The sequence below is a fragment of the Cinclus cinclus genome, chromosome 6, assembly GCF_963662255.1.
Source record: "Cinclus cinclus chromosome 6, bCinCin1.1, whole genome shotgun sequence".
NCBI classification, from domain to species: Eukaryota; Metazoa; Chordata; class Aves; order Passeriformes; family Cinclidae; genus Cinclus; species Cinclus cinclus.
This window is the reverse complement of record NC_085051.1, coordinates 56,273,103-56,296,245: the sequence shown is the minus strand read 5'-3', so window position 1 is coordinate 56,296,245 and position 23,143 is coordinate 56,273,103. Positions and strand designations below refer to the sequence as shown.

At 43.8% G+C, this 23,143-nt stretch overlaps 1 protein-coding gene across 3 annotated transcripts in view; it reads left to right on the top strand.

Annotated features, from left to right (window-relative positions):
- Positions 1-3,116: 3,116 nt before the first annotated feature.
- RHOJ (ras homolog family member J) overlaps positions 3,117-23,143 on the top strand; it is a 52,902-nt gene continuing 32,875 nt past the window's right edge. For all 3 annotated transcript variants that reach the window (XM_062494839.1, XM_062494838.1, XM_062494837.1), the window contains exon 1: positions 3,117-3,734. In XM_062494839.1, the coding sequence (XP_062350823.1) occupies positions 3,557-3,734 (178 nt within the window). In that variant the 5' untranslated portion in view covers positions 3,117-3,556. The remainder of the gene's footprint in view (positions 3,735-23,143) is intronic.

Sequence of the window (23,143 nt, the reverse complement as noted above, 5' to 3'; positions counted from 1 at the left end):
AAAACAACGTGAGCAAACTTTGCTGAAACTATACCAGCTCTTAAAATATTTTGATCCAGTTGATCTAAATGGTGCCAAACTGAGTTAAAGTCATGTGATTTAAAAGAGAGTGTGTTTTTCAGTCTGGATACAATTCTTATTTTGTAATTTTATCAGAACTCCTCTAAAGCTGCATATATCGCCTATATAGGTAAAGCAAACTTGTAGCACTGAGTTTTAGTTTTGCAGGTCAGATGTCAGCCTTCCTCACCTTCAAGATGAACTCCTCCTGTTGGTTTATTCCAGGCCATCCATTATTTAGGCTCTGGATTCACAGCTGCACTTCCATTATTCACACTGAGGGATATAAAGCCTTTTATTGATGCATTTTTAACTAAAACTAGTTCCCACAAATTGTCCTGTGCATCAGAGCTTAGAATTAGAAGGGTCTGAAAAGACCTAAGGAGTTCAGGAAGAGCTTCTCCCTTGAAAGGATGGTCCAGCATTGGAATGGGAGCTATTGGAGTCACTACCCATGGAAGGGTTCAAGAAATGGTTGAATGTGGCACTCAGTGCTGTGATTTAGTTGACATGTGATCATGGAGCAAAGGTTGGACTCAATGATCTTGGACATTTTTTCCAACCTTACTGATTCTGGGATTCTCTGATTCTATGATCATCCAGTTCAGCCCCTAGATAGCACGAGAAAACCTTTAAATTTTGGAAGATCCTTTTTTCAAAGGGGAAGAGAGAATAAAGTCACCCTAATCCTCTAGAGAAAACAGCAAGGAAATTTCATCATTTAACCTCTTGCAAAAGAAGTGGAGGTGGGCACAGTCCTGCTGAGACTTGCCCAGCACTATGATCAGGGAGGAATGAGCTATGGGGACTTTATTGCAGGCTTAAATCTGGCCCAAGTAGCATTAAATCTTTCCTTAACTGGAGTATGTCTGATGTTCAAAAAAGCTTGCAGATAGATCATGCAAGTGTAAAATGGGAAGCAAGACAGCTTTTGCTTTTGTCTGATAGAGGCAGTGGGGAACTGAACCATGAACTGTTGGAATGTTTTTCTTCCTCAGGTTCTGCAGTTACCTTGCAGCAGCATGCACCTACATATTTGGCAAACTTTCCCCAGAAGGTCACCAGGCTGGTAAGCAAAGGCACAGAGGGGATCAGGGTACTGGTACCTACTCAGCTGCACAGGCACTAAACAGAGCACGGGCTTGGAGTTTGACCTCAATTACAGCTAGAAATAAGATTAAAGAATAAATCCCTGTAGTATGTGCTGCACCTCAGGATGACCCAGCCAGGCTGCTGAGGATGGAAGTGATCAGCAGAGCAAATGCTTGGAGAATGGGGGTTCTGGTGCCCAGAGCTCACAGGTTTCCTTGGATGAAGCTCAGCCTTGGGCTGCAGTTTGAAGCTGGGTGGATGCACCTGATCTCCTAATTCTGGGAAACACTTTAGTGATGTCTCTGGTAGCAGGTGAGCCCAACACTGCCTACTCAGATCCCGATTATCAGCAGGGAGGGGGCATGAACGAGGTGAAAGTCACAGGGCACAAATTACTGAATGGCCAAGATTTCAGATTAGAGACAACAAACAGAGCTCCCTTGGGCTCTCCAGAACAGACAAACCTCATTCCTATGTTTTATCCATCTCCCATCCCTTGAAGTGTTCAAGGCCAGGTTGGGTGGGGCTGGCAGCAACCTAGTCTAGTGGAGGGGGTTTAGGACTAGATGACCTTTGAGGTCCCATCTAACCCAAACTGTTACAGGATTCTATAGTTCTACCACGTCTTGGGGAAGGTGTCCAGAGCTGATCCAACACAGATAGATCATTGAAGAGCTCTGACAGACTTAGCCTGTCTAGGGGAGGTCGCAGGCAGGTCTGCCATGCCTCTTCACCAAAAGAAATTGATGGACACACATTTTATAACAGAGCTCTGTTATAATGGCTTTGTTTGTCTTTACTCGTGCAGTTTGGGGCTAAAAGACTTCCTTTCCAAAGGCTGGGCTGGTCTTTGCACTTTCAGGTGTGGACTACCCCAGGCTTGTGTGTACTTTTGGGCATTTATCTCTCACCAGGTGTGAGCAGGGCAGGGGAAGCATTTGTCACCGGTGGAGTGCCAGAAGGGGGGTGTTTCCCCCTGCCAAAGCCTTCCAGCCTCGTGGAAGGGAAATGCAGCCAGCAGGATGTGCTGGGCTGCTGCACTGGGGTTTGTGTCAGTGTCTGGCTCATTTCTGCTGGAAATTGCAAAATCTTTCCTGTGCAAGGAGCGGGAAGTTTTGCCCTTCGTGTACATGTAGATTGTTGTGTATTTAAATGGGGAGAAGACTTAGGAGGCACGGGAAACACAGGAACAAACCAGAGGAGGGGGCAAGAATCATGTAGTTCAAAGTTGTTTTTTCACAGACTGCTGGGGGGGGGGGTGTTTGTTTGTTTTAAATTTCTCTAACTCTTAACTCCACTTTATTCTTTCTCTCTGTGTTTACATCTTTACATTAGGACGAGAAAAATCTGTCTTTTTTGGGGGGGGAGGGAGAAGGGGGGGTGAGGGGAAAGGCAGGAGAAACTTTCTGAATGTGTGAACTGAAAAATCAGTTATTTATTCTTTATAACAAACACTTCAAAGAGCTGCAGAGACAGAAAGTTGACATTATCTAGCAAATATACCTCCTCTCTGCTTCTCCACCTCTCCCTTTCCCAAGTGGGAGAGAATACCTATTTGAGATGAGAGGAGGTCGTGCCTGGGATCACAGGAGTCCCTGGGACAGGGGCAGAGCTCACAGCCTGGCTCCCGGGTCCCGTATTCTCCCAAATTCTCCTCGCCGGTGCCGGGGAGGAGAGCAGCTGGAGCACGGGATGGAGCAGAGAGCCTAAAAAACTTCATTCTGCAGGGGGACCTCTAGTGTTTTCCTTTCTCCATGTCCTGGCAGAGTTCCTCCAAAGTACAAATACACACAGAGCTCCCATTGTTTGCAGCCCTTCACAAGCCCACTGATCCTAATATGGAATTCAGCAGGAAACCCATGATTTCCTGACACACAGCAAGCTGGAGAAAGAAAGGAAAAACTCCATTAAAAACCTCCAGACTCTCCTCCATGTAGAAATGAAATGGAAAATGGAGTGGATTTAACAGGAATCCCTGCGGCCAGGCTGGAGGAAGGGAGACGCGGATGGAAGCCGCAGGCTGCTGATATTTCTGAAGTCGCAATAAAGACTGCAAACAGCCGGGCAGCATGAGGATTTCCTGACTGGGACAAACAAGAAAGGACAGATCACCCCTTTTTTTTTTTTTTTTTTTTTTTTTTTTATGCTATTCCTCTCCGTGTGTTTAATTTATTCACCTCGATGATCCTCTTGACTGATCTGGTAACTGTTAGAAGCGGCTGTGACAGCCTGGAAACATTAGTATGATTTCCTGAGTTTGAGATTTGCTGCTCTCCCCCAACCCCCCCCCCCCCCCCCCCCTTCCTCCTCCAAACTCAGGAAAAGTCAATACAATCGCACTTCATTTTTCCTTCATGTGCACTTGGAAGTCTTGGGAGTAACAAGAGCAGCAGCAGCAGCAAGAATGAACTGCAAGGAGGAGAATGACAACTGCACTGACGGGAGCAGGAACAACACCAAGAAGATGCTGAAATGCGTGGTGGTTGGGGATGGTGCAGTTGGGAAAACCTGTCTGCTGATGAGCTATGCCAATGATGCCTTCCCAGAGGAGTATGTCCCCACTGTGTTTGACCACTACGCAGGTAAGAAAGTGCTTTAAAAGAAATTTAATCGAGAGCTGCAGGACACTCAGGTGAGACGTGGAGGAAGCTCGAGGAGAGGACAGTTCAAAAGGGATGCACAGGTTACTTCTTGCCCAGGAATGTCATTCAGGCCTGCATGGTTGCCAGGCAGCTTAGATGGCAGCTTGTAAAACTGGGGCAATGCAGGATTTATTCAGAGAACTTATTTGTTTGCTTCTGATTTTTGTCTTGTTTTTGGCAAATAAGAAGCATGAGGGGTGCAGTTAAATCCACTGTGTTTTGGGACAACAAATATAATTCAGCCTCTATGAATTTGTATTCTTGGTTAGATTTTAAAATTCTAAGCTTTGCATTCTGCAGTTAGGAAGACAATATATGAATATATATATATATATATATACACACACTATATATATATATATATATACTATACATATATTTGTATATACTATATATGTATATACTACATATATATATATGTATATACTATCACAATCTTGTCCCTCTTGGCAAATGATGTGTGAATTACAATATTTATATCCTATTTTATGAATAATCTTTGAGAATATATCCTGTTTAAGGCGTGATCTTTGAGAAAACCAGCAGTCTCTTTACAAGTTGTCAGTATATAACTCTTCTTTCAGAGATGTTTGTTATTTCATCTATAAATAGATTTTAATAGTACAACTTGAAGGTGGTGAAAAGCAGAAGAGGTGATTGATTTGAGTCCTTCATAGTAGGAGAATTTGTAGCATAAGAAAAATCACAAACATAATCAAGATCATCAGTGATATCCACTGTATTGCTGTGCAGATCAGACCCACAGATTAAGTACAATATCCACAGGCCTCTTTCTGTAGCAATTACTGACTTTACCCAGCTGTGTCCAAAGTTATCACACAGATGTTTCATAGGCTAAAACTGGTGTTCAAACATCTGCTCAAATTTTACTATCCCAGATTCTGCTGTTTTTCTTCTCACAGTGCTCCTTTGGCTTACAGGGGCTTTTTATGAGATCCCTGACACACAGATTCTAGAAGCACTGCAAAACTCATTGTTTATCTTGCAGCAGCAGTTGGAGTTTTCCTCATTCTCTCCCCACCTCCTTAAAAACTGAATTTTCATGGCGTGGCTTATCATAGATTTAGTATTCTGTAATGGGAAAAATCCCTGTTTGCATTCTGGCTCTGTGTCAGGTTTAGCAGATGAACTGGCCAAACAAGAAAGCTGTGTAATTGCAGAATCTGATCCATGGAAATGTGAAGACCTTTTCCTCCACAAGAGTGGGCAGCGTCACTTCTAATGTAAGCAGCTCTCTCTTTTCTCTGCTCTTCCCACTAGATAGACTGAGTGACCGCTGTAGAAAAAAAACACATTTCCACAGATAAGATATACAACAGACTGGTGGAAATAACGTGCTTCCATGAGCCAAAATCCCCAAGGGTTGCCTTATATTGCAAGAGCACCCACTTTCCTGTGATAACTTCAGATCTGTTCATCCCTTACAAAATACTGATCCCAGCACCTACTGCCTTCTCCCACCCTCCTCCATGCCCTGCAAATGCCTCTGTCTATGGAGAAAGCCATATCTGGTGCCAGACCATGTGGGCATCAGTCCTGGTGGTTTTGGTGTGAGCCTGGGGGCACACACACACACACATGGGGACTGTGCACACCCAGGGGCAGTGATGCCAGCCAGGCAGGCTGGCACTTATGGGAGCACCACTCTTGAGTTTCTCCTCCCTAACCAGCCCCAGGTGACTCTCAGGGACTTGCTTTGATTCCCTTTCCTCTGTCAGAAGTGTTGGAAATTGCCAGTGAGCTCAAAAATTCCTGAGGGATACAAGGGCTGAGAGAAGGATGGGAAGATGAAGCAGCATAATCCTGATTCCTCTGGGGTGAAAGGAGTATGCAGGCACATTTAAATCATTTTCAGGGTTTGAAGATTTAGCCTCTAAAATATCTCCAGCTATTTTTATCTGCCTTCTTAACTACTATAGCACATAAATATAAAAGTATTTTCAATGGGAAAACTCATAAAGATAAGGGGCAAAAATAGTTCTGTATGTTAACATTCTGTTCTGAGGCAATCCCACAGTGGTCAAAACTAGCATTGATCACAAATGAAATTTCAGTTTTGTGGGGATCCCATCATTTATTAAACTGATTTCACTACAAAATTGCACACAGAGTCAATCAGTAGGAATTACTTCTAGAGCAGTGCTGGAAAAAAATCCCATTCATAAAAATATTACATGGCATAAAATATACCCCAGCCTATTTAAAATACTGTGGGTATTGACTGAGCAAAGAACTCACTGGCAACCTTACCCCTGAGCTTACAGTTTTTAGGATCTTCCACTGGATTTTCCGCATCCACCTGTGTGGCAGCCCACGGTGAAGAAGAGAGCTGGCACAGCAGTACCATGGTCACAGAGGTACCATGGGCATGGTGACAGCACAGGCAGCAGAGCACATGGGAAAACTGCATACATGGGCAGATCCTGAGGGGTGTAGGAGACTCTGGAAAATCTCATTTAAATTTACCCCAGGGAACTGGTTTGTCTACCCCTGTCCTTGCTACTGCTGAAACCACCTGTTTCAATTTTCCCAAACAATCTGAAAACATCTGATTCAATGGTTCATTTCTGTGCTGGAAATGCTCAAAAGCAATTAATTGCTGCAGATTTTTGCAAAGCTCCACTTTCCATGGAAGGTTTTCCACCCAGGTGTTATTACCAGCAGTGGTGTATTATCTAGGGCTTCCTCTTGCCTCACCAGGTCACAGCCTGGTTGTGACTCCCGGGGCATTTACCAATTTACTTCTTTCTAATGGAAAATGTAGGGGGTGGGGAGGGGAAGCATTAAAACCCAAGGATTCCAGTGGTGATCTCAGAGCAGTTTCTCACTGCCACGACTCCAGCGACTCGGGGGGAGACAGTGATGTTCTCCAGCCCAACTTTGGGAAAATCTCCAGCTGCACCAGTGCTGTTGCCAAGCCATTAACTGTTCATGGCCCTGAAACACCAGCTCTGTGCACTCGCCCTGCTGCAGCTCATCTCCTTAGCTCCTGCAGCTGAAGCAGGTGGACGTACAAACAGGAGTGGTCCAGAGGAAGCAAACAACTGAGTTCCTGCAGTATTGGATCTGCACGCTGCTTATTCAGGGCCTTTCACATGAAAGAGCTTGAAATCACTTTATAAAATTGGCCCCCAACCTGCCTCTAAGAAAATCCAAGGCAGCAGCTGAGTGTCACCCAGGGAAGGAGCAGATATTGCTGCAGACATCTCGCACAGCATTTACAACTCGTCTGCAGCGATGCCTGGCACTAAAAGCTCTTGGTGGCTCAGCACGTGTGCATCTGCACTGTACGTAAGTCCAGAACAGTTATTAGCTCCACACTAGTAATATTCTGCCACAGATTTCACCCACAGTCCACAAAACCAAATTTCTTCAGGGCCTGTTGCCAGAGTTGGGATGCGACGGGTGTGGAGTAGGATCAGAGCAATGCCAGACAGATGGGGAGGGCAAATTTCTTACTTGGATATGAAAATGCTTTCTTTCATTGGATGCATGGAATTTTATGAGTCTGGTTATTTCTTAAGGCATTTTGAAGAGGTTTTTCTGGAGGCCAGAGCCCTGAGTAGGTTTCCTTGCTTTGGTGAATTTCCAAGTCCTGCACTGGAAGTGTTTAGCCACAAGGCAAATGGCTCTTTCTAGGGCAGGCTCACCAAAGTGCTATCCCAGTGACAAACAGGATATTGCTGGCAATAACTGTAACAATAGCGACTGTTTGGATAGTGAGTAGATGCTTTAACATGCTGGTTCCACTCCATCTTTTGAACATCAAATGCTGGTTTTCCATGAGCAGAGGCGCCTCAGCCAGGGTGACTTGTATTGTGCCTGGCTATGTAAAGTTACAAATGTTTATTTAGGGCTGAGGTTGGACCAAGAAAAAAAAAAATCAATTCAACTGCTAGCAGAGTTGGCTTAATAGTACCAAAGTTAGTTGGCTTGCTCTGTGAAATACATAAGAAAATTGTGTGTTGTTACTTAGGAAGACACTGAGCATCCCATTTTATACTTATGAAGCTTAAAAACATAGCAATTTTTAGCATGAAATTTATTCACCCTAAAATTTATATTCAGGCTTCCTAGAGAGGTGAACAATGCCCCAAGGCTGTCAGTGTTTAATAGGCATTTGTATAATGCCCTTAATGACATGCTGTGAATTTTGGTCAGCCCTGAAATGGTTGAGCAGTTGGGCTAGATGATCACTGTAGGCTCCATCCAACTGAAACTACTCTATTCCATTCTATTCCAAAAGTGCATTTCTTGTAAGTAAAAAAAGAACTCTCCACGCTTAAGGAGCAGTAATGATGGCAGGCAGCTAACCTGGCCCACTGTGCAGAAAAGGGAGATTGGACTCATTAGATGGCTGAAGTCTGAGGAAAAGAGGGTTGTGAGTCTTAAACTCAACTCTAATTCAGGCACAGTAGAGCAATGAATACCATACAAACAGCTTTAGGAGCCAAAGTTGCATCTTTGATAAATGAGAGGTCAATCCCTCCGAATGAGAACTGCAAAGCATCTGCAAAAAGTAGATGGTGTAAATATGTCCCTCCCTCCCCTCATGTGTCGCCACAAACTGGTGAACATTTATAAATAGTGAACCCACTTGAAAAAAATTAGCATTGGCATGTGATCAGCTAATTAATAGCATACAGAATAGCCCAGCCCTGGCTGGGGCTCTGTAAATTAAAAGCAATATAGAACCAGAGAGACATTACTTACTGTTAGGAGACACATTTTTTTTGTGCTTCAGTGATGATTCAATGTAGTCTGTCTGACTTTGCACTGAAGTGGGCTGGAGCATCAGCAGTCTCACAGAGCAATGATCCCAACCTTGCTGGCCAGCAAAGCCATGCAAGAAGGGAGAATTTTTCTGCTCTGGTATTTTTAGTAGCACAGAAGCAGTACTACTGCTCTTGCCCAGAGCAGGCAGTTTGTACCTGTGCAAATCCACCAATCTATTACAACCTGCCTCTGTGTCACAGCACTGACCCAAATCCCTGTTCCTCATGTCCTCCCATGAAAAACAGGCGTTGGAAGTGGGCTGTCAGTGATCCTGGGGCTGCCCATGGCTGGTTGCTCTCTGTCCTGGGGCAGGCAGGAGCACCCAGGGGAGACAGGCCAAGCACCAGGCAGCTCTGCCTTGCAGCCTCTCCCCAAGGGGCAGGAAACACCAGCCAAGACATGGCAGAAACCCAATGGGAGCCCTAACACCCTAAATTTCTCCAGCTACAGGCATGAGAGCACATCTGTCCACACTTTTGGTGCGCTAGCTATTTTTAATTGATTTCTAATGCGCACTTAAGTTAAGTGATAACTTAACCCCTGAGATCATAACTTTTTTTCCCCTGTTGAAACTCTGACAGGAAGAGACTGCCCAAGTAGATCTGCAACTTCTGCACGGGTGCTACCGTGGGAGTCTTCACACTGCCACATTCTTGAGACAGTTGTCTCCTATAAACAGTCTTGGTAGCACATTAGAGAAACTCTTCATACAATGTTTGGGGTCATTAAACTCAAATAGATATAAATAGCACTGAAAGAGAGCTGTGATGTTTATTTGCATGGATATTTGCAGTGGTATTTTTTTTTTCCTTTTAATGTTCATCCAATTTTGATCACACAGATTTGAACTTTATCCTTGAGACAAGAAAGCATTGACTCTTAAGATCTGGCTCTTTAAACTGGCAGCCACTGAACAGATATGTTCATTTTGCCTCTCAGGAGCTGAAAAGACTTCTCGACAATCTTCCTGGTATCATCCAGAATAGACCAGGGATTTCAATAAAACATTCAAGGTATGACAACACAACAGAAACACACCAGTGCAATTCAAATGTTTTCAAGGCTGGATTTTTTGCAGATTAATTTTACAGAACCACGAATTCTCTGCCTCCCCACAGAAAGTTTCATTTTGTCCTGAGTCATACAAGTCAGAGGTGATGTAGTGATCCTCAGACATTTTCACATCCAGGAAGCCTGAGCAGTCTTTTTACCGAAAAGATGCCTTTTGCCTGAATCACCGTGGTTGTTCCACACTCATTTGAGAGGCTCCACATACACCCCTAAGCATCTTAGGGCCTTTTCCTCCTGAAGGTGTTTTCAGTATGCAGAGACCCGAGATAACTATCGCTGTTATCTCTTCCTCACACACATCCCTGTATTGTCCTGCGGCTGCACAATCCCCTGGAAGCCCAAGGAGACAGAGGTGTGTGCTTTGGGTTTCTGTTTCTCAGGGCAGATGGTTTCTGCAGCAGTGCTCTGAGACCGTGGTGACAAAGTCCCCATTGTCCCCTGCCCCTACAGCTGTGAATGGGGATGAGCCTGCAGCACCTGAGCTGCATCCTACCTTTACCTCTGGCTGTGCTATGCAGCTTCTCTTAGTGCTGCTGCCACTCCTAGTTTGCTTTTACTTTGGTTTTATGCTCCAGAGAGGCCCAGAAGAGCTCTGCACCATCCCACACCCACCAGCATCTCACTGGTGAGCCAGGTCTCAGCTGACAGCCCAGGAGGTGCAGCAGCCCAGCACAGAGAACCGATTTCTCCAGTGGATGTCCTTGTACTTCAAGCACAGCAGGGGACAACACTGCACCATGAATGACACTGGCAATCTGAAAACTGGGTGTGGAGAGTAAGCAAACTACAGCACTCATCACCAAGGGTAGTGCCAGGAATTAGAGTAGACGGAGCAGCCATGTTGCTTTATGCAGAGTTATCCAACCTAAATTCCACCTAAGCCCAGCTGTCCACTCTTTTCTATTAGATATGTGGTGCTTGAAGGGCAAGAGGAATCACAAAGAATACTAAACAAGGAGTTAGACCATTTGAATGTGTGTCGGTGGTTTCGATGTAGAATGGTGGGATTTTTCTTAAGGTCAGCCACAGGCCTGAGGGAGTGGATTGGAAAGACGGAAAAGTCAAATGGCTTAAAAAGAAATATTTCTTTGCATGGCATGTGATTAACCCAGGGAACTTATCACTTTATAAAAATTCTTGAGGACAAAATTTTAACAAGGTTTGTAAAAAAAGGGTGTTAAACCATGTATCAGGGAGACTGAGTGCTATCATACGCTGATGCAAAAGACTTCTGCAAGAAATGAGCTGGCACAACCTCAGTTTAGAGTTCAGGACAAGACCTAAATTTGGCCTGGTGAATAGCAAATTATCTTAAAGCTGCTCACTGCTATGTCAGAGATTAAGACACCAGGCTGTGAGTTTGGCCCAACCAGTACCTTGTGCCCAGAGCTTTGGAAAATAACTTTTTTTGCATGATTCTTCTGATATATGGATGGGCAAACAGATTTTGAAATTTTGCTTACCCAGCCATGGACTGCTGGAAAGAGACACGAAGGGCTTTGAAAAGTGACCCTTTTCTTCTCCACTACTCCAAGATAGCCAGGCCTAGTCTTTCCATCCCCTTGTCATCTGTGCAGCATTGCAGGAGGTGACATCTGCTGAGAAGACCAAAACTGAAACAGTGGGCCTCTAGCCCTTGAAGAACAATCTCTACAGCTTAGACTTAATTACATCCACTATCTCAAAATCAATAATTGATTCAGTACAGGTGGCCAAGCCACCAACATGAGGGGACAAAAGCCACTTTATGGGTGGTGCCAGACCAGGCAGCCAAGCAGATGCTTCACAGCAGAAGATGCTCCACATGTAGGAAAGAAAAAGAAAAACTTAGCAAAGAAGTCTAAGAAACCAAAATCCTAGACATGTAAAAACTTCATTTCTGCCAGATGTGACAGTGTTTTCACTAAGTCATCATTGCAATGGCTTAGTTACTGATCAAGTCAGTGCTAAATACTTCTGCTAAAACTTGCTTCTCATTTTCTGCTTTCTTGATAAACTTGATGCTTGGATGCCTGCACTAGTGATACACATTGTGTCTACTCCACATCACTGAGTAGATTTTGCCTTGCAGGCAGTGCCTTTCCTATGTTCTAACTTTCCAGTTGTTATGGCCAGACCTAATGACATCATGGAAATGGCAAGAAATGAGGAAGAGCAAACAGATTTCCTTCAATTGTTCTGTTCAGACAAAGTCATTGAACAGCAATGACATCTCCTGTCAAATTATTATTTGTCTTTGCAACAAAAAAATATAAGTTATTATATTTCTCCTCTGCTTTTAAGAGTGACCATTTGCCATTCTCCACTTACATTGTCCTTGTACCTTGAGCTATGGGTCTTCTACCTAAGTCAGGGAATATCTTACTAAAGAATGAAAGTTTTACAAATTGTCCTGTAATGTTTTATGCCAAGGGGGAGTGAATGAATTAATTCTAAACTGGATTATTGAACTAGCATTCATCTCCTTTTCCCCCCCAAATAATATATGGGAAAATGAGTTTTAAAGTAATGTCCAATAATTAAAATATTACAAAAAAGTTTATTTACCTTATTTAATATCTAGCATCATTTGCATTCAAAATGAGAGGTCTAATCCCTTCATAGATTTAAGGCCAAGATCAAAACCCTCTTCTTATATGGAAATTCATATGTGGCACAAGATGGCTTGGAAGGGTCCCTGGGGGGACACTTGCTGGGATTTGTTGTCCCCTAGCTGGTCCTCATATCCAACATGGTGTTTGGAGTCCCAGGGAAGGGGAAGGCATGAAAGACAGGCTGTTAGTTCAGCTAACAGTTCTCCAGATTCAGTGTGTGGAGCAGCAGAGCCAGCAGTGGGGTCGCCCCAAGGTTGCCTTTTTACCTCAGGAACTGGCACAGCAATGCATCCATAAATACACCAACCAACCTCAGGGGAAGAAAGGGCTGGAAAAAAATCTTTCACTGACAGGAGAAGCACTGGGGGAAAAAAAAAAAAAAAGAAAAGAAAAAAAACTCCCAGAGGAAGGAGATGGACAGCTGTAAAAATATTCCCAGGCACAGTGGCACAGGAGGCATAGTCAGGAGGGTGATGGCACTGGAGCAAGAGGGGAAAAGCTGCACAGTGCTGTACCAACATCCTCACTCCTGGTTCAGGACAGTGTGCAAGTGTCTCATGGAGACAACAATCCCAGGGATCAGCACAGGAGCCAGCACTTAGGCACCTGAAAGAGTTAAAGAGGGGCTGGAGAGAAAGGTCCTGCCACAGTGCAGGAGGATGCCTGAGATGACTCACTGAAACTGCTTTCCAACCCCTGCAAACAGAGGCCACGTCTCTCACTAAAGACTCTCTGGCACTGACTCCAGCTCTAACTTTGAAGTAATGGCATTAACAGTATCTGCTCATGCTCTGCTTTCTGCAGACTTTAAGGAAAAGCACAGCTTCAGCAATGAGTGGGAAAACATACATGTTCAAACATAACATTAATTTCTATCCCCTGGGAGATGGGACCAAAAGAGCATCTATTTGCAATAATACGCTGCTTTGCTGAGAACAGACTTAAAGGAAAATCCCATAAAGTTGGAGAAGTGTTTTAAGTACACAAACTGTCTCATGCTCAGTCTTCAGAGCTGGCAGCCATCCAGGCGCTGTGTCCTCACGGGACAGACCCTCCCCATCTAGGACACCCATGGTTTCTGAGCAATCCCCCCAGCTCCATTTCAGAACTGGTTTTCTCCAATAACTAGTGTAACGTCAACATCTATGTCTAATTTTGGGAACCTACTTGCTGAAGTCCCTGTCCATGAGCAGCAGAAATGAAGAGACTTGATTTTTATTTCAAAGCTGGGGCATTTCCACCAGGCAATCTCAGCTCTGGCACAAACTCACACTGAAATTGCCTCCTGAGACAATCTATTTTATGCTGTCTGTATCAAGCAATGTCTTGTGGCAGTAATGCCCAGGACTTCATGTTGTCCATTCCACCTGGGACAAGAGCACTGCTGGTGACAGTTTGGGCTGTATGATCCTGCTTCCCAAATGGCTCCACGTGGGCACACAAACTTCACTGGGTTCATGGTGTATCAGCATATAAATCACAAAATAGCTCTAGAGAGCTGTTTTGAAACTGCATCTTTATTTTTGTTTAGTTATAGCTACACATAAACCTTTTCAGCTGCATCAAGAACACAGGGAGATTGTAGAATTGCTTGTAGTTTCTGTCTAGTTTGAGCCCATTTTTGCTCATTGAAAGCTTGCCATCAAAATTTTAAGCAAAAGCATGAACAACTTCTAGGAGGCCACTAGGATGTTATTATTTAAGCTCCTAGAAAGACTTTTCCTCCACAGTACAGCTCTGCTTTGTTCTGGGTAGCCAGTAATGGAACCAGTGAATTGCAAAAATCCAGCACAGTTCCCTTCATCTCATTACCTTCTAGTTACTGCTCAGGATATTTTAAGCCTGTTCCAGGAATACAAGGGAGCAGCAGCTCTCATGAAAAATATGTGAAGTACAGCTTTAAAAAAATAATTTTCCTGGAATATCAGCCATGAAAACAGGATCAACCTCAACATTAGAAGAGGAGTTCGTACTCAAAAGAAATTCAGCTAATCTGCCAGAGACCAGGCCTTATGGATGAAGTCCAAATTAGCTGAGCCAGTTCATGATATCATTAATATGGAGAATTTTCCTTGCCACACCTAGAACTACTCTCTCATGGGTTGTGCCACTTGAAGATCTGCTGGGCATTTACCTAAACCACTGAGTTTGGTTCAAGTCAAGAGGAGTGAGGTTGCTGTGGTTCTTTTATTTTAGCATTTCAGAGTGTTAAGTGCATTTTCTCCCTCAAGTGTCCCTCATGGGAAACTGCTAAAATGATGAAATAATTCATTCTTCCATTATTTGAATCACATTGCCCAATTTATTTCCTTTCCTGTGAAGAGCTCCTTGTAGCAATACCAAAAGTCCCTCCTAATGCTTCCAAGGAAGGAAGAAGCAACAGGGAGTGTGAATACAAAATGAGGTCCCAAATCTGAAGTAATGTTTGACAAAGGAAATCTGTGCCAAGATAATGGGGGAACAGCAATAACTTGTGTTCTCTCCATATGGTGATCCCAACTGGGTTTCTCTCCCCCTGCCTTCTATTTAAATGCATGAACGTGAGAGATTAGGAAAAGAAAAATAATAATACAAGTCTTGCAAAAACTTTGAAAGGAGAATAGTATTTTGAGACTGTGTCCTACAGGGTGGAAAATCCTGAGGACAGAGGGGAGTCTTGTCCCTGGCCAAATGCATTCACAGTATGTCTTGGTGAGGTGCATGAGACAATTCTTACAAAAGCCTCTTGACTATAAAGCACCTTGTACCTTCCACCACATAAAGTCCTTGCAGATCCTGATTCTCCTTCTGCTGCTCCCTCCAGCTTTCAGAATGAATAGCCACATTTCCTTTTCTTGGTACTTATTTTCCACGCTGCTTTTATTCCTCATGAGCAGGGTCTTTCCACCTGAAATGTCAAAGAAAAAGAAAGACAAATTGTCTTCCCAAAGCTTTCCTGGGTACAGCATGGGCCATAGAGCTGGCCAGAACCAGATATGGATCCTGCTAAGCCACCTCTGAACCAGCTGGGTCCAAAACCAAACCACAGACATTGCACACATAGCGACTGCCCCACATGCCCTGGGTGATAATTATTACCGGGTGTCTCCTCTGGTTCCCTCCCGTGCTGCTGAGCTGGCCAGGGCCAAGGGCATGAGAGAAGATGTTCTTCCTCCTGACAGATGTCAGCTCTGCCCCATGGAAAATGTCATCTGAGATGAGTGAGAACCAGCAAGCAGCCAGACAGAGCTTTGTAGGATGGTGGTGGGACCACCCCACGGCGACCACTCTCCATTCCAGCAGCCACCTCTTTCCTGGCAAACCCCTGCCACTGCATTCCATAAAAATATTATCTCAGCATTGTCTCTTCTGTGTAAGTTAGGGAAGGTCGAACGAGCCAAGGATCTGCATGAGAACCAAAAATAAATGCCCAAGTAAATAGGAGAGAAGGAGTGGAGAAGTGTGGGAAAGAAATGTGCATCCTTAGAGGATGGAGGGGAAAGGTATGCTTAAGAGAAGACAGTCCAGAAGAGATCCATAAAACACAGAACATGTTTTGGGGGATGTGACTCATAGTTTTGAACTTTTGGGGTTAGCAAAAGTTCTGGCCAGAGCATTTTTCATGAACTGTCCCACCAGGAGAAAATGCTGATTCACGAAAGATGAAGCATTTTTTAAATACTTGAAAGGACAAATTCTTGAGGTCCAGGTCCCTCTGGTTATTTCTGACAGTGCAGCAAAAAAGGCTCAAATTGAAAACATAATATCTGAAGGTTTTGTTTTCATTCCATTGTAAAATGAAAACAAATTGTAAAACCTCAGAAGTTGTCGCAAAGCTGAATTATCATCCCCCTGGCCAGTTCTAGTTGGTTGCTGCTATTATCCTTTTTACTGTTACTGTACTGCAATCATTATTTTCCAAGGGCAGACTTCCTCTAAATGAAATATTTGTGCAGCAAAGACAAAAAATTCCCAGGAAAGTGCTTCAAATAGCATGAGATCAGGTGTGGTTTTGGGCTCTCTCAATATGAGGAGCTGCAGTGGTTTCAGGTTGGCAATCCTCACCAGCCTTGGCAAACCTGATGGCAGAACAAGGCAAGTGCTTAGGAGAAGGGGAAACAATCTTTGAGCTGAGTGTTGCTCATTGTGTCTTCACTCTCTCTGGTACAGGCTGCTGCTTTCCTCTTTTTTGATGACTTCTGTCATCACGTAAATGTCCAATAAATCCACATTTCTGATTTATAAGACGATGTATGTTTGGTTCCCAGAAGAAGGAGGTTACCCCCAGCACTCTCAAAGGTTTTCAAGGGACATCTTCTCTCTGCCCGACACAATCTTGCTCCAGTGAGTGGTCCCCAGAGTGAGTGACACTGGAACAAGGACTTAGCTGTGATGCCCAGTGTACATAGAGGGAGGTGTCTGTGGCCACATTCTAGAAATGCTGCTTGTAAACTATGGAGGAAATATAAAGGACCTGATTGGGAGTTCATTCTGCATTCACTTAGGAAGAACACCATTATAGTTAGGGGAATTGGGTTCTGTGCAATCAGATCAGTTGAAATTTAACCTATATTCCCATATTTCTGTCACATCACCTCCAGGATCCCTCCCATATATCTGCATTTCTGTTGTCTGTCATGTTAACAAACCAAAGCACTGCAGTTTGATAGGAGGGATTCATTCCATAAGCCTGGAGCTAAGACAGTCAGTCCCTCCCAGGAGCTTCTCCAGGGAGGGCTCAAAATCCTGTCATAAGTATGAATTGCATCTGACCTAAGGAAGTTCATTTGGGGTGTCTGAGGACCACTGAATTTCAAATTTCCTATATGGGCAACCCTTTTGAATGTGTTCCTGCTGTGAGCTGTCAGGCAAGAAATAAAGCAGATACAACAGAAGTAGTGAGAAGTCACTACTGACAGTGTCTAATGGATTTTCTTCCTTAGAAGAGCTGGAAGCATAACCTGAAAGAAACTGGCTTCCTTTCCCAGTCAGCATGGTGGGTGTGGGTGCCTAAAATTAGATATAGCCTTTATTAGTTGTAAATATTTATGCCTGTTACCATAATAAATGGCTTTTAGTCTGATGATCTTCAGTATGAAGAAATTGTGGTAAATACATTTTCAGATCAAAAAAGGAAGGAATAATAGATTTTTAGGCAATCATTTTCAAAGCTGGCTATGCTCACACAAGACTTGGTTTCCTCTGGTCCTGGAAGGCTCACAGAGCTGGGGCCAAGCAAATCTAAGTCAGGAAACCCTTGAAGTGAAGGAATGTATGACATAGGATAAAAAGAGTAGTAGATGAGTAAAATAAGAAAAAGAAGCAGCTATTTTAATTAATGCAATTCTGTGCAAAATTCTAAGCTCCCAGGGAATCCGAATAAAGATATTTATGATGCACAGTAGATAATTTCTCAAGAAGTATCAATTTTCCCTTTATATATTTACAGAACAGGGAAATACAGGGAAATGTTCACATATTAATAGTCCTATGGGGTTTTTTGTCAAAGAATTAGATTACAAAGAAGCCATATGTTTAGGGGCATTTTTCCCAAATTTCACTTTTACTTGTATTAATTTGTATAAACAATTAGAGAAGTACCTATAATTTCCATTTCAGGGAATTTTCCTCAAAATCATTTCACAGATGCCTCTTGCTAAGCAAAGACAACAGTTCTGATGTCCCTCTCTATTTCACAGATTCAACCCCTGATAATTAGAGGGGCTCATTAATGAGCTTTATTTCTCTCCATGTTTTGTAAAAAATCAGAGAAATAAGAGATTGTTCAGCAGGGGAATACTGGGCAAATGCCATTTCTCCAGTTCTGGGAAATCTCCCATGTACCTGCTCAGAGAAAAGCAACCCCACCAAAACCCTGGTAAGGGCCAGAGTTCACCAGCAACAATAGGAGAGAACAGTAACAGGAACCAGAAAGTCAGGGCAGATCAGGCAAAATAAACACCAACTTCAAAAAATGTGCAGAGCCCAGAAGGAAACTGGACTTTGGCATTCATGCTGTACAATGGAGTCTTTCCCAGGGTAGAAAAATATGTAGCTGGCTGGAAAAGTTTTCTCTTTTGCCTGCGCACCTCAGGCCATGGCCAGATGTGAGAGGATGAAAAACATATCTACCTCTTCTGGAAAATAAGGGCAGGGGTTTTTAAGCCACCTTGTAGATCTAGAGTTGCTGTTCAAATTCAGCTTGGAATCAGACATTTTGGGTTCCTTGGGAAATCCTCTCCCCTCATTTTGACTTCCAAGATATTCAAATGTCCTCGTTCAGCTTCCTGAGCTGCTGAATTTCCCAGCTCCTCCATGGCCAAGGGTCCTGTCACAGACATCAGGGTCTTCCCACCCCCAGAACCCACTGCATTAGTGTATGGAATGGGTTATTTGGGTGGTCATTAAACCCTTGGCTATGGAAAAACAAGTGCTCAGTAGGAGTCTCAGTATCAGAGATTTTGGTAGCTGTTGCAGAGGATGTTTGACACCACAATTTCTGCAGACACCCAGTGGGAGGGAAGGCCACAAATTCCCTTAGCTCAGCAAAAGTACAGAGTAGCTGGGAGATGATCACTGACACAGGGAGTGCAATGGATACACTCCAGATGTCTCTTTAACATTTGCTGGGATTTATATTCACCCATTGGCAGATGGGAAACCTCAGTTCTGAAGAAAAAAAAATCTATGGGCTGAGTTTATAGTAAGGTAGCCAAGACTAGAACTTCTGGTGGTTTGTTTGTCATCTAGCTATTTCTAGAAATACCTCCCTCTGCCCTCTTGGACACCAGGGTGTGTATTTCCCAGACTTGTAGCTGTCTTAAAAGAAAACAGATCTTATACCAGGATGAAGTGAGGCTGTGGAGATCAATATGTCTGAAGGAACAGGGGTGGGAAAAACTCCAGAGAAAAATTTTCAAGAGGGAAAGTATATTTGCTAGAAAAAACTCTGAAGTTTGCTATCATCTACATAGCCTTGGGTGAAAAAAAGAGCTTTTTTGGAGTGAGCAAACATAGGCAAACATGGCAGCACATGCTAAAGGATGTGGTCTTGAGTTCAAAAGGATACGGCCCTTGTTTCACCTCATAATTACAAAGTGAACAGTAGGTTATGAGGATGAAATTATTCGTAGGATTGAGTTAATTTGTCCCTAGTGTGTTCCTGTGATTACAAGACGATACGATTTTTCCATAACTCACCCCCAGGTTACTTTAGCCCTGGTTTTCTGGACACCAACCCATCACTGACCAGGTAGATATAACCTGAGGAGCATCTGACCTCCTGCATCCATTTATTAAATGTCAGGGAGCCCACTCAGACACCCCAGGCTGCCTTATGAACATACCAGCAGTAATTTAGCATTTTAACTGAAGGGGATGGGTTTGAAGGGATAGGCATATGTTTCCTGACATTTTCTCATCCTAATTTCTCCAGAGGGTCTCAGAAATGGTCAATCTATCTTTTATTTGAGAATCTGCTCCTAACTCAAAGTCCAAAGATCCTGTGTGTACAGAGGAATGTTGCTGTTCTGAAAGGGCAGATTTTTGAGAAACCCCTTTGTTTTGAAATCCTCTTAAAACCAACCCAAACCAGTTTCTTAGTGGTCCTCAGTGGTGCGGTATAAACAAGATTTAGTTCTCATATCTTTGCCATTTGCTCACTGCTTTCCCTACTGCAATGGCACCAGCTGGTCATTATTATTTCACACTCTGGAGGGTTCAAATGTTCATGAGCTCTCTGATTCTGGGAGCTCTCATTACCAAGAGCAAGAAAGGTTTCTGGGCTGTTTGGTCAAAAAACACACATCATATATGAGCACGGCATAATAATGCATACACTGCCTAGTGTTAAGCAACTCATTGCACACTATTGAATGCTTAAAAACAAAATGAACTACTGTTATTTTAGATGATCTTAATTATTAAAGCCCTGTGGGAAGCAGGCATCACAGCAGTTAATAGCAACAGTATTTAACATCAAGGAGTAGGATATATTAAGCAAACATTAAGTTCAACCCTTAAGCAGTCTCTAGTATAAGCACAGCAATACATAAAAGCAGGTTTGTGTCAATACTCACATTTTATTTGGAGGGAGACACTGCCTTGGGAGGGTCACACAGCTGCAGGGCAGGAATCATGGCCAAATTCATCTGTGTCATGGACCAAAGCCTTACCCACAGCCCGCCCCGCCTGCCCCCACCGCGTGCTCAAAAGTTGCTCCTGCCTTTATTTTTCCCCTGGAAGAGCTCGAGGTTTAAGCTCTGTTTTGCTTTGCCAAAACAGTTCCCAGTCGGCCATCACATCGTGATTTCTTTTCTGTTTCAGTGTCTGTTCATACACAGGGAGTGGAATCACTCTTCTGAAGGCAATATTCCCGTTGGCATGGCCAGGACAGGGATTTCACCCTGTGCCCCAAATCCTTTCCAGATGGGCAGCCAGGTTTTCCCTTTACTGCCCTTGATGCTGTTTCTCCCAGCATTGCTGAGTCCATACGCACATGAGTGATGCTGGAGATCACTAAACTCTGCCCTGAGGGTAACAGCAGAAAAACAGAGTGAGGGACTATGGGCACCAAAATCTTCCCTCCATATCTTCATTCAGCTCCTGTGCAGGTGTAATTACACGTTTGCCTCCGTGCACGGCAAGGAAAGTTCTTCCCATAAACATGTTTACACTCATCTTGGCTTAAACAGTCATTAAAAATAAGCACACGCTTGCGTGTTCTGCTGAAAAAAAACCCCAGAATGAGGAAAGTCGGAATTACGCAATATGGAAGGAATACTCTCTGCTTATTAAGCGTGTCTTGACAGTACATAAAAAAAACATTCTGGAGCTTTCTTCTGGGCCAAATACTTCTCCCACTTCATACCATAGGTATGCTCCAATTGTGCTGGGAGCAGAATGGCAACGCTATGACTCACTCCATATTGTAGGCTGGAAGCACCGTGTTTTGTTCCAGAATGAAATAGATCGTAGGCATAAGATTTAAAAGGCAGCTTTTTGTAGACTCTACTCCAGTAGAGTGTTCTGGAGCACGTTTTGATCAGTTGCACCATCCAGACCCTCTCCAACTACAGCCCTGGCTGTACTTATTTTTAAATTTACAGCTGCGCTGGGAATATAGCTTGTCTAAATTATTTTACAATGGCGAGTGCAGGAGTTAAATTAATTTTTTGTTTCTCCCCAGAAAAATCCTCACAGCAGTAATTGCTGCCACACACTTTTGCCATCAGTTCAGCTTTGTGACTGTGCTGAGCGCTCAGGCACAGATGAAATGGTGCTGTTCTTGCATCTCATAAGGACCTACTAAAGTGATCTTTTTGTCCTACTCAATAGGGAGTGAGAATGATCATCCTCCTGCTTTGGTTTTGCATAAATTACACAGGGTTGGCCCCCCAAGACCACCACGGGCTGAAGGTTTAGAATTAAGTTTTCCTTGGTAACATGGAAGCAAAAAATAATTTAATTCCTGCTATTTAGTAGATGATGCAAAGCGTCTATGCTGTTTAGCACCAGTTTCATTTGTAACAATCCAGCATTGTCCCCTCTGCGTAGGCTCTGATACCCGCCAGCATCACTGCCCCCAGCACAGCCAAACTGGAAATTTTAGAGGAGCACACGCAGTCCCTAAAATCATCCACAGAGTTAAAAACAAACCCTGGGAAACAGTCCCCTGACCCACAGCCTTTCTCACTAAGACTGAAGCATTTTTAAACACAACTGCCTGTCTCAAAACTGAAGGGACTGTTGCTGGTGTTTACTCTGGAAGTGCCTTAAGCACCAGCCATGTTTTTCACTTCTGACAAGCAAAGCCCATGTGGCAGAGCTTTGGCAGCCTCATCAGCCAGCCACGCTCTCTTGGCTTGCCTCTGAAAAAATAGCATCACTATCCCTGCGTGGAACACACAGAAATCATGTAAAATGTTGGAGGTTCCTGTACCTCCCAGCCCAGCAGGATATAGTTTGCTGTATATCCAGCAGCTGAAAAGCAGTGATTCCTTGCTGCAATTCTGATTTTATATGTGTGGTTTGTGTTTAACCAGCCAATTCCCTGACCGCCCTCTGCACACCTCCATGACTGTTCCACGTCCAAGAAATCAGGGCAGATAGAGCAGTGCTGTAAATCTCCAGCTGCCTGGCCTTGGGTTCCAGCCAGAAATCCTTCCTTCCCCCCTCCATGGCCCACTGAACCCCCTGTAAGCCCTGAGCTTTCCCAGGATCAGCTGCACCTGACGCCTTTGGTTCAGGACCACATTCCTCCAGGGAACTTTGAATCCCTCAAAGGGTCTGCTCCAAGCAGGGAGTTATTCCTTCCCTTAGGAAACCAACAGTGCAGGATACCAGAGACTCCCCTCAGGGGATATAAGTGCAGATACAGCCTTAAAACTGTTGGTTGTGTGGAAATAGCTGGATGGCAGACAGAGGCATTTTGCTTTTGGCGGGAGCATCCTCTGGAGACAGCCTTCCCCATCAACACAGCAACCCACAGAGCTCTGAGAAAGCTCCACACTCCCATAGGTGCAAAGCAGAGCTGTGCCCAGCACATGGGGAAGGACACTGCAGGATTAAAAACACACACGCTATCAGGGTGTAAAAACGTCCTGTAGGACTGGGTTGGGATTATTTCTGTGTGTATCAAGTCTGTCTTGCAAAGAATGCTCTTGAAATGGAAAGTATCCCAAAAGGTCACAAAAATAATAGAAGGTTTCAAAAATAAGGTGTGTAAAGGGAAGAAAAAATTCCAGCATTGTGGACTTCAAAGCCAGGGGCTGTGTGGAAAAACAATACAGAGCATCACAGTAAAAGTCCAGAGGGAGAAGGGAGGAAGAGAGAATAGGAAGCTCAGGGCAGAAAGATCGTCCTTTTTTTAACAGAGGTCGTGCCTACAGAATAACCTCAATGACCTTC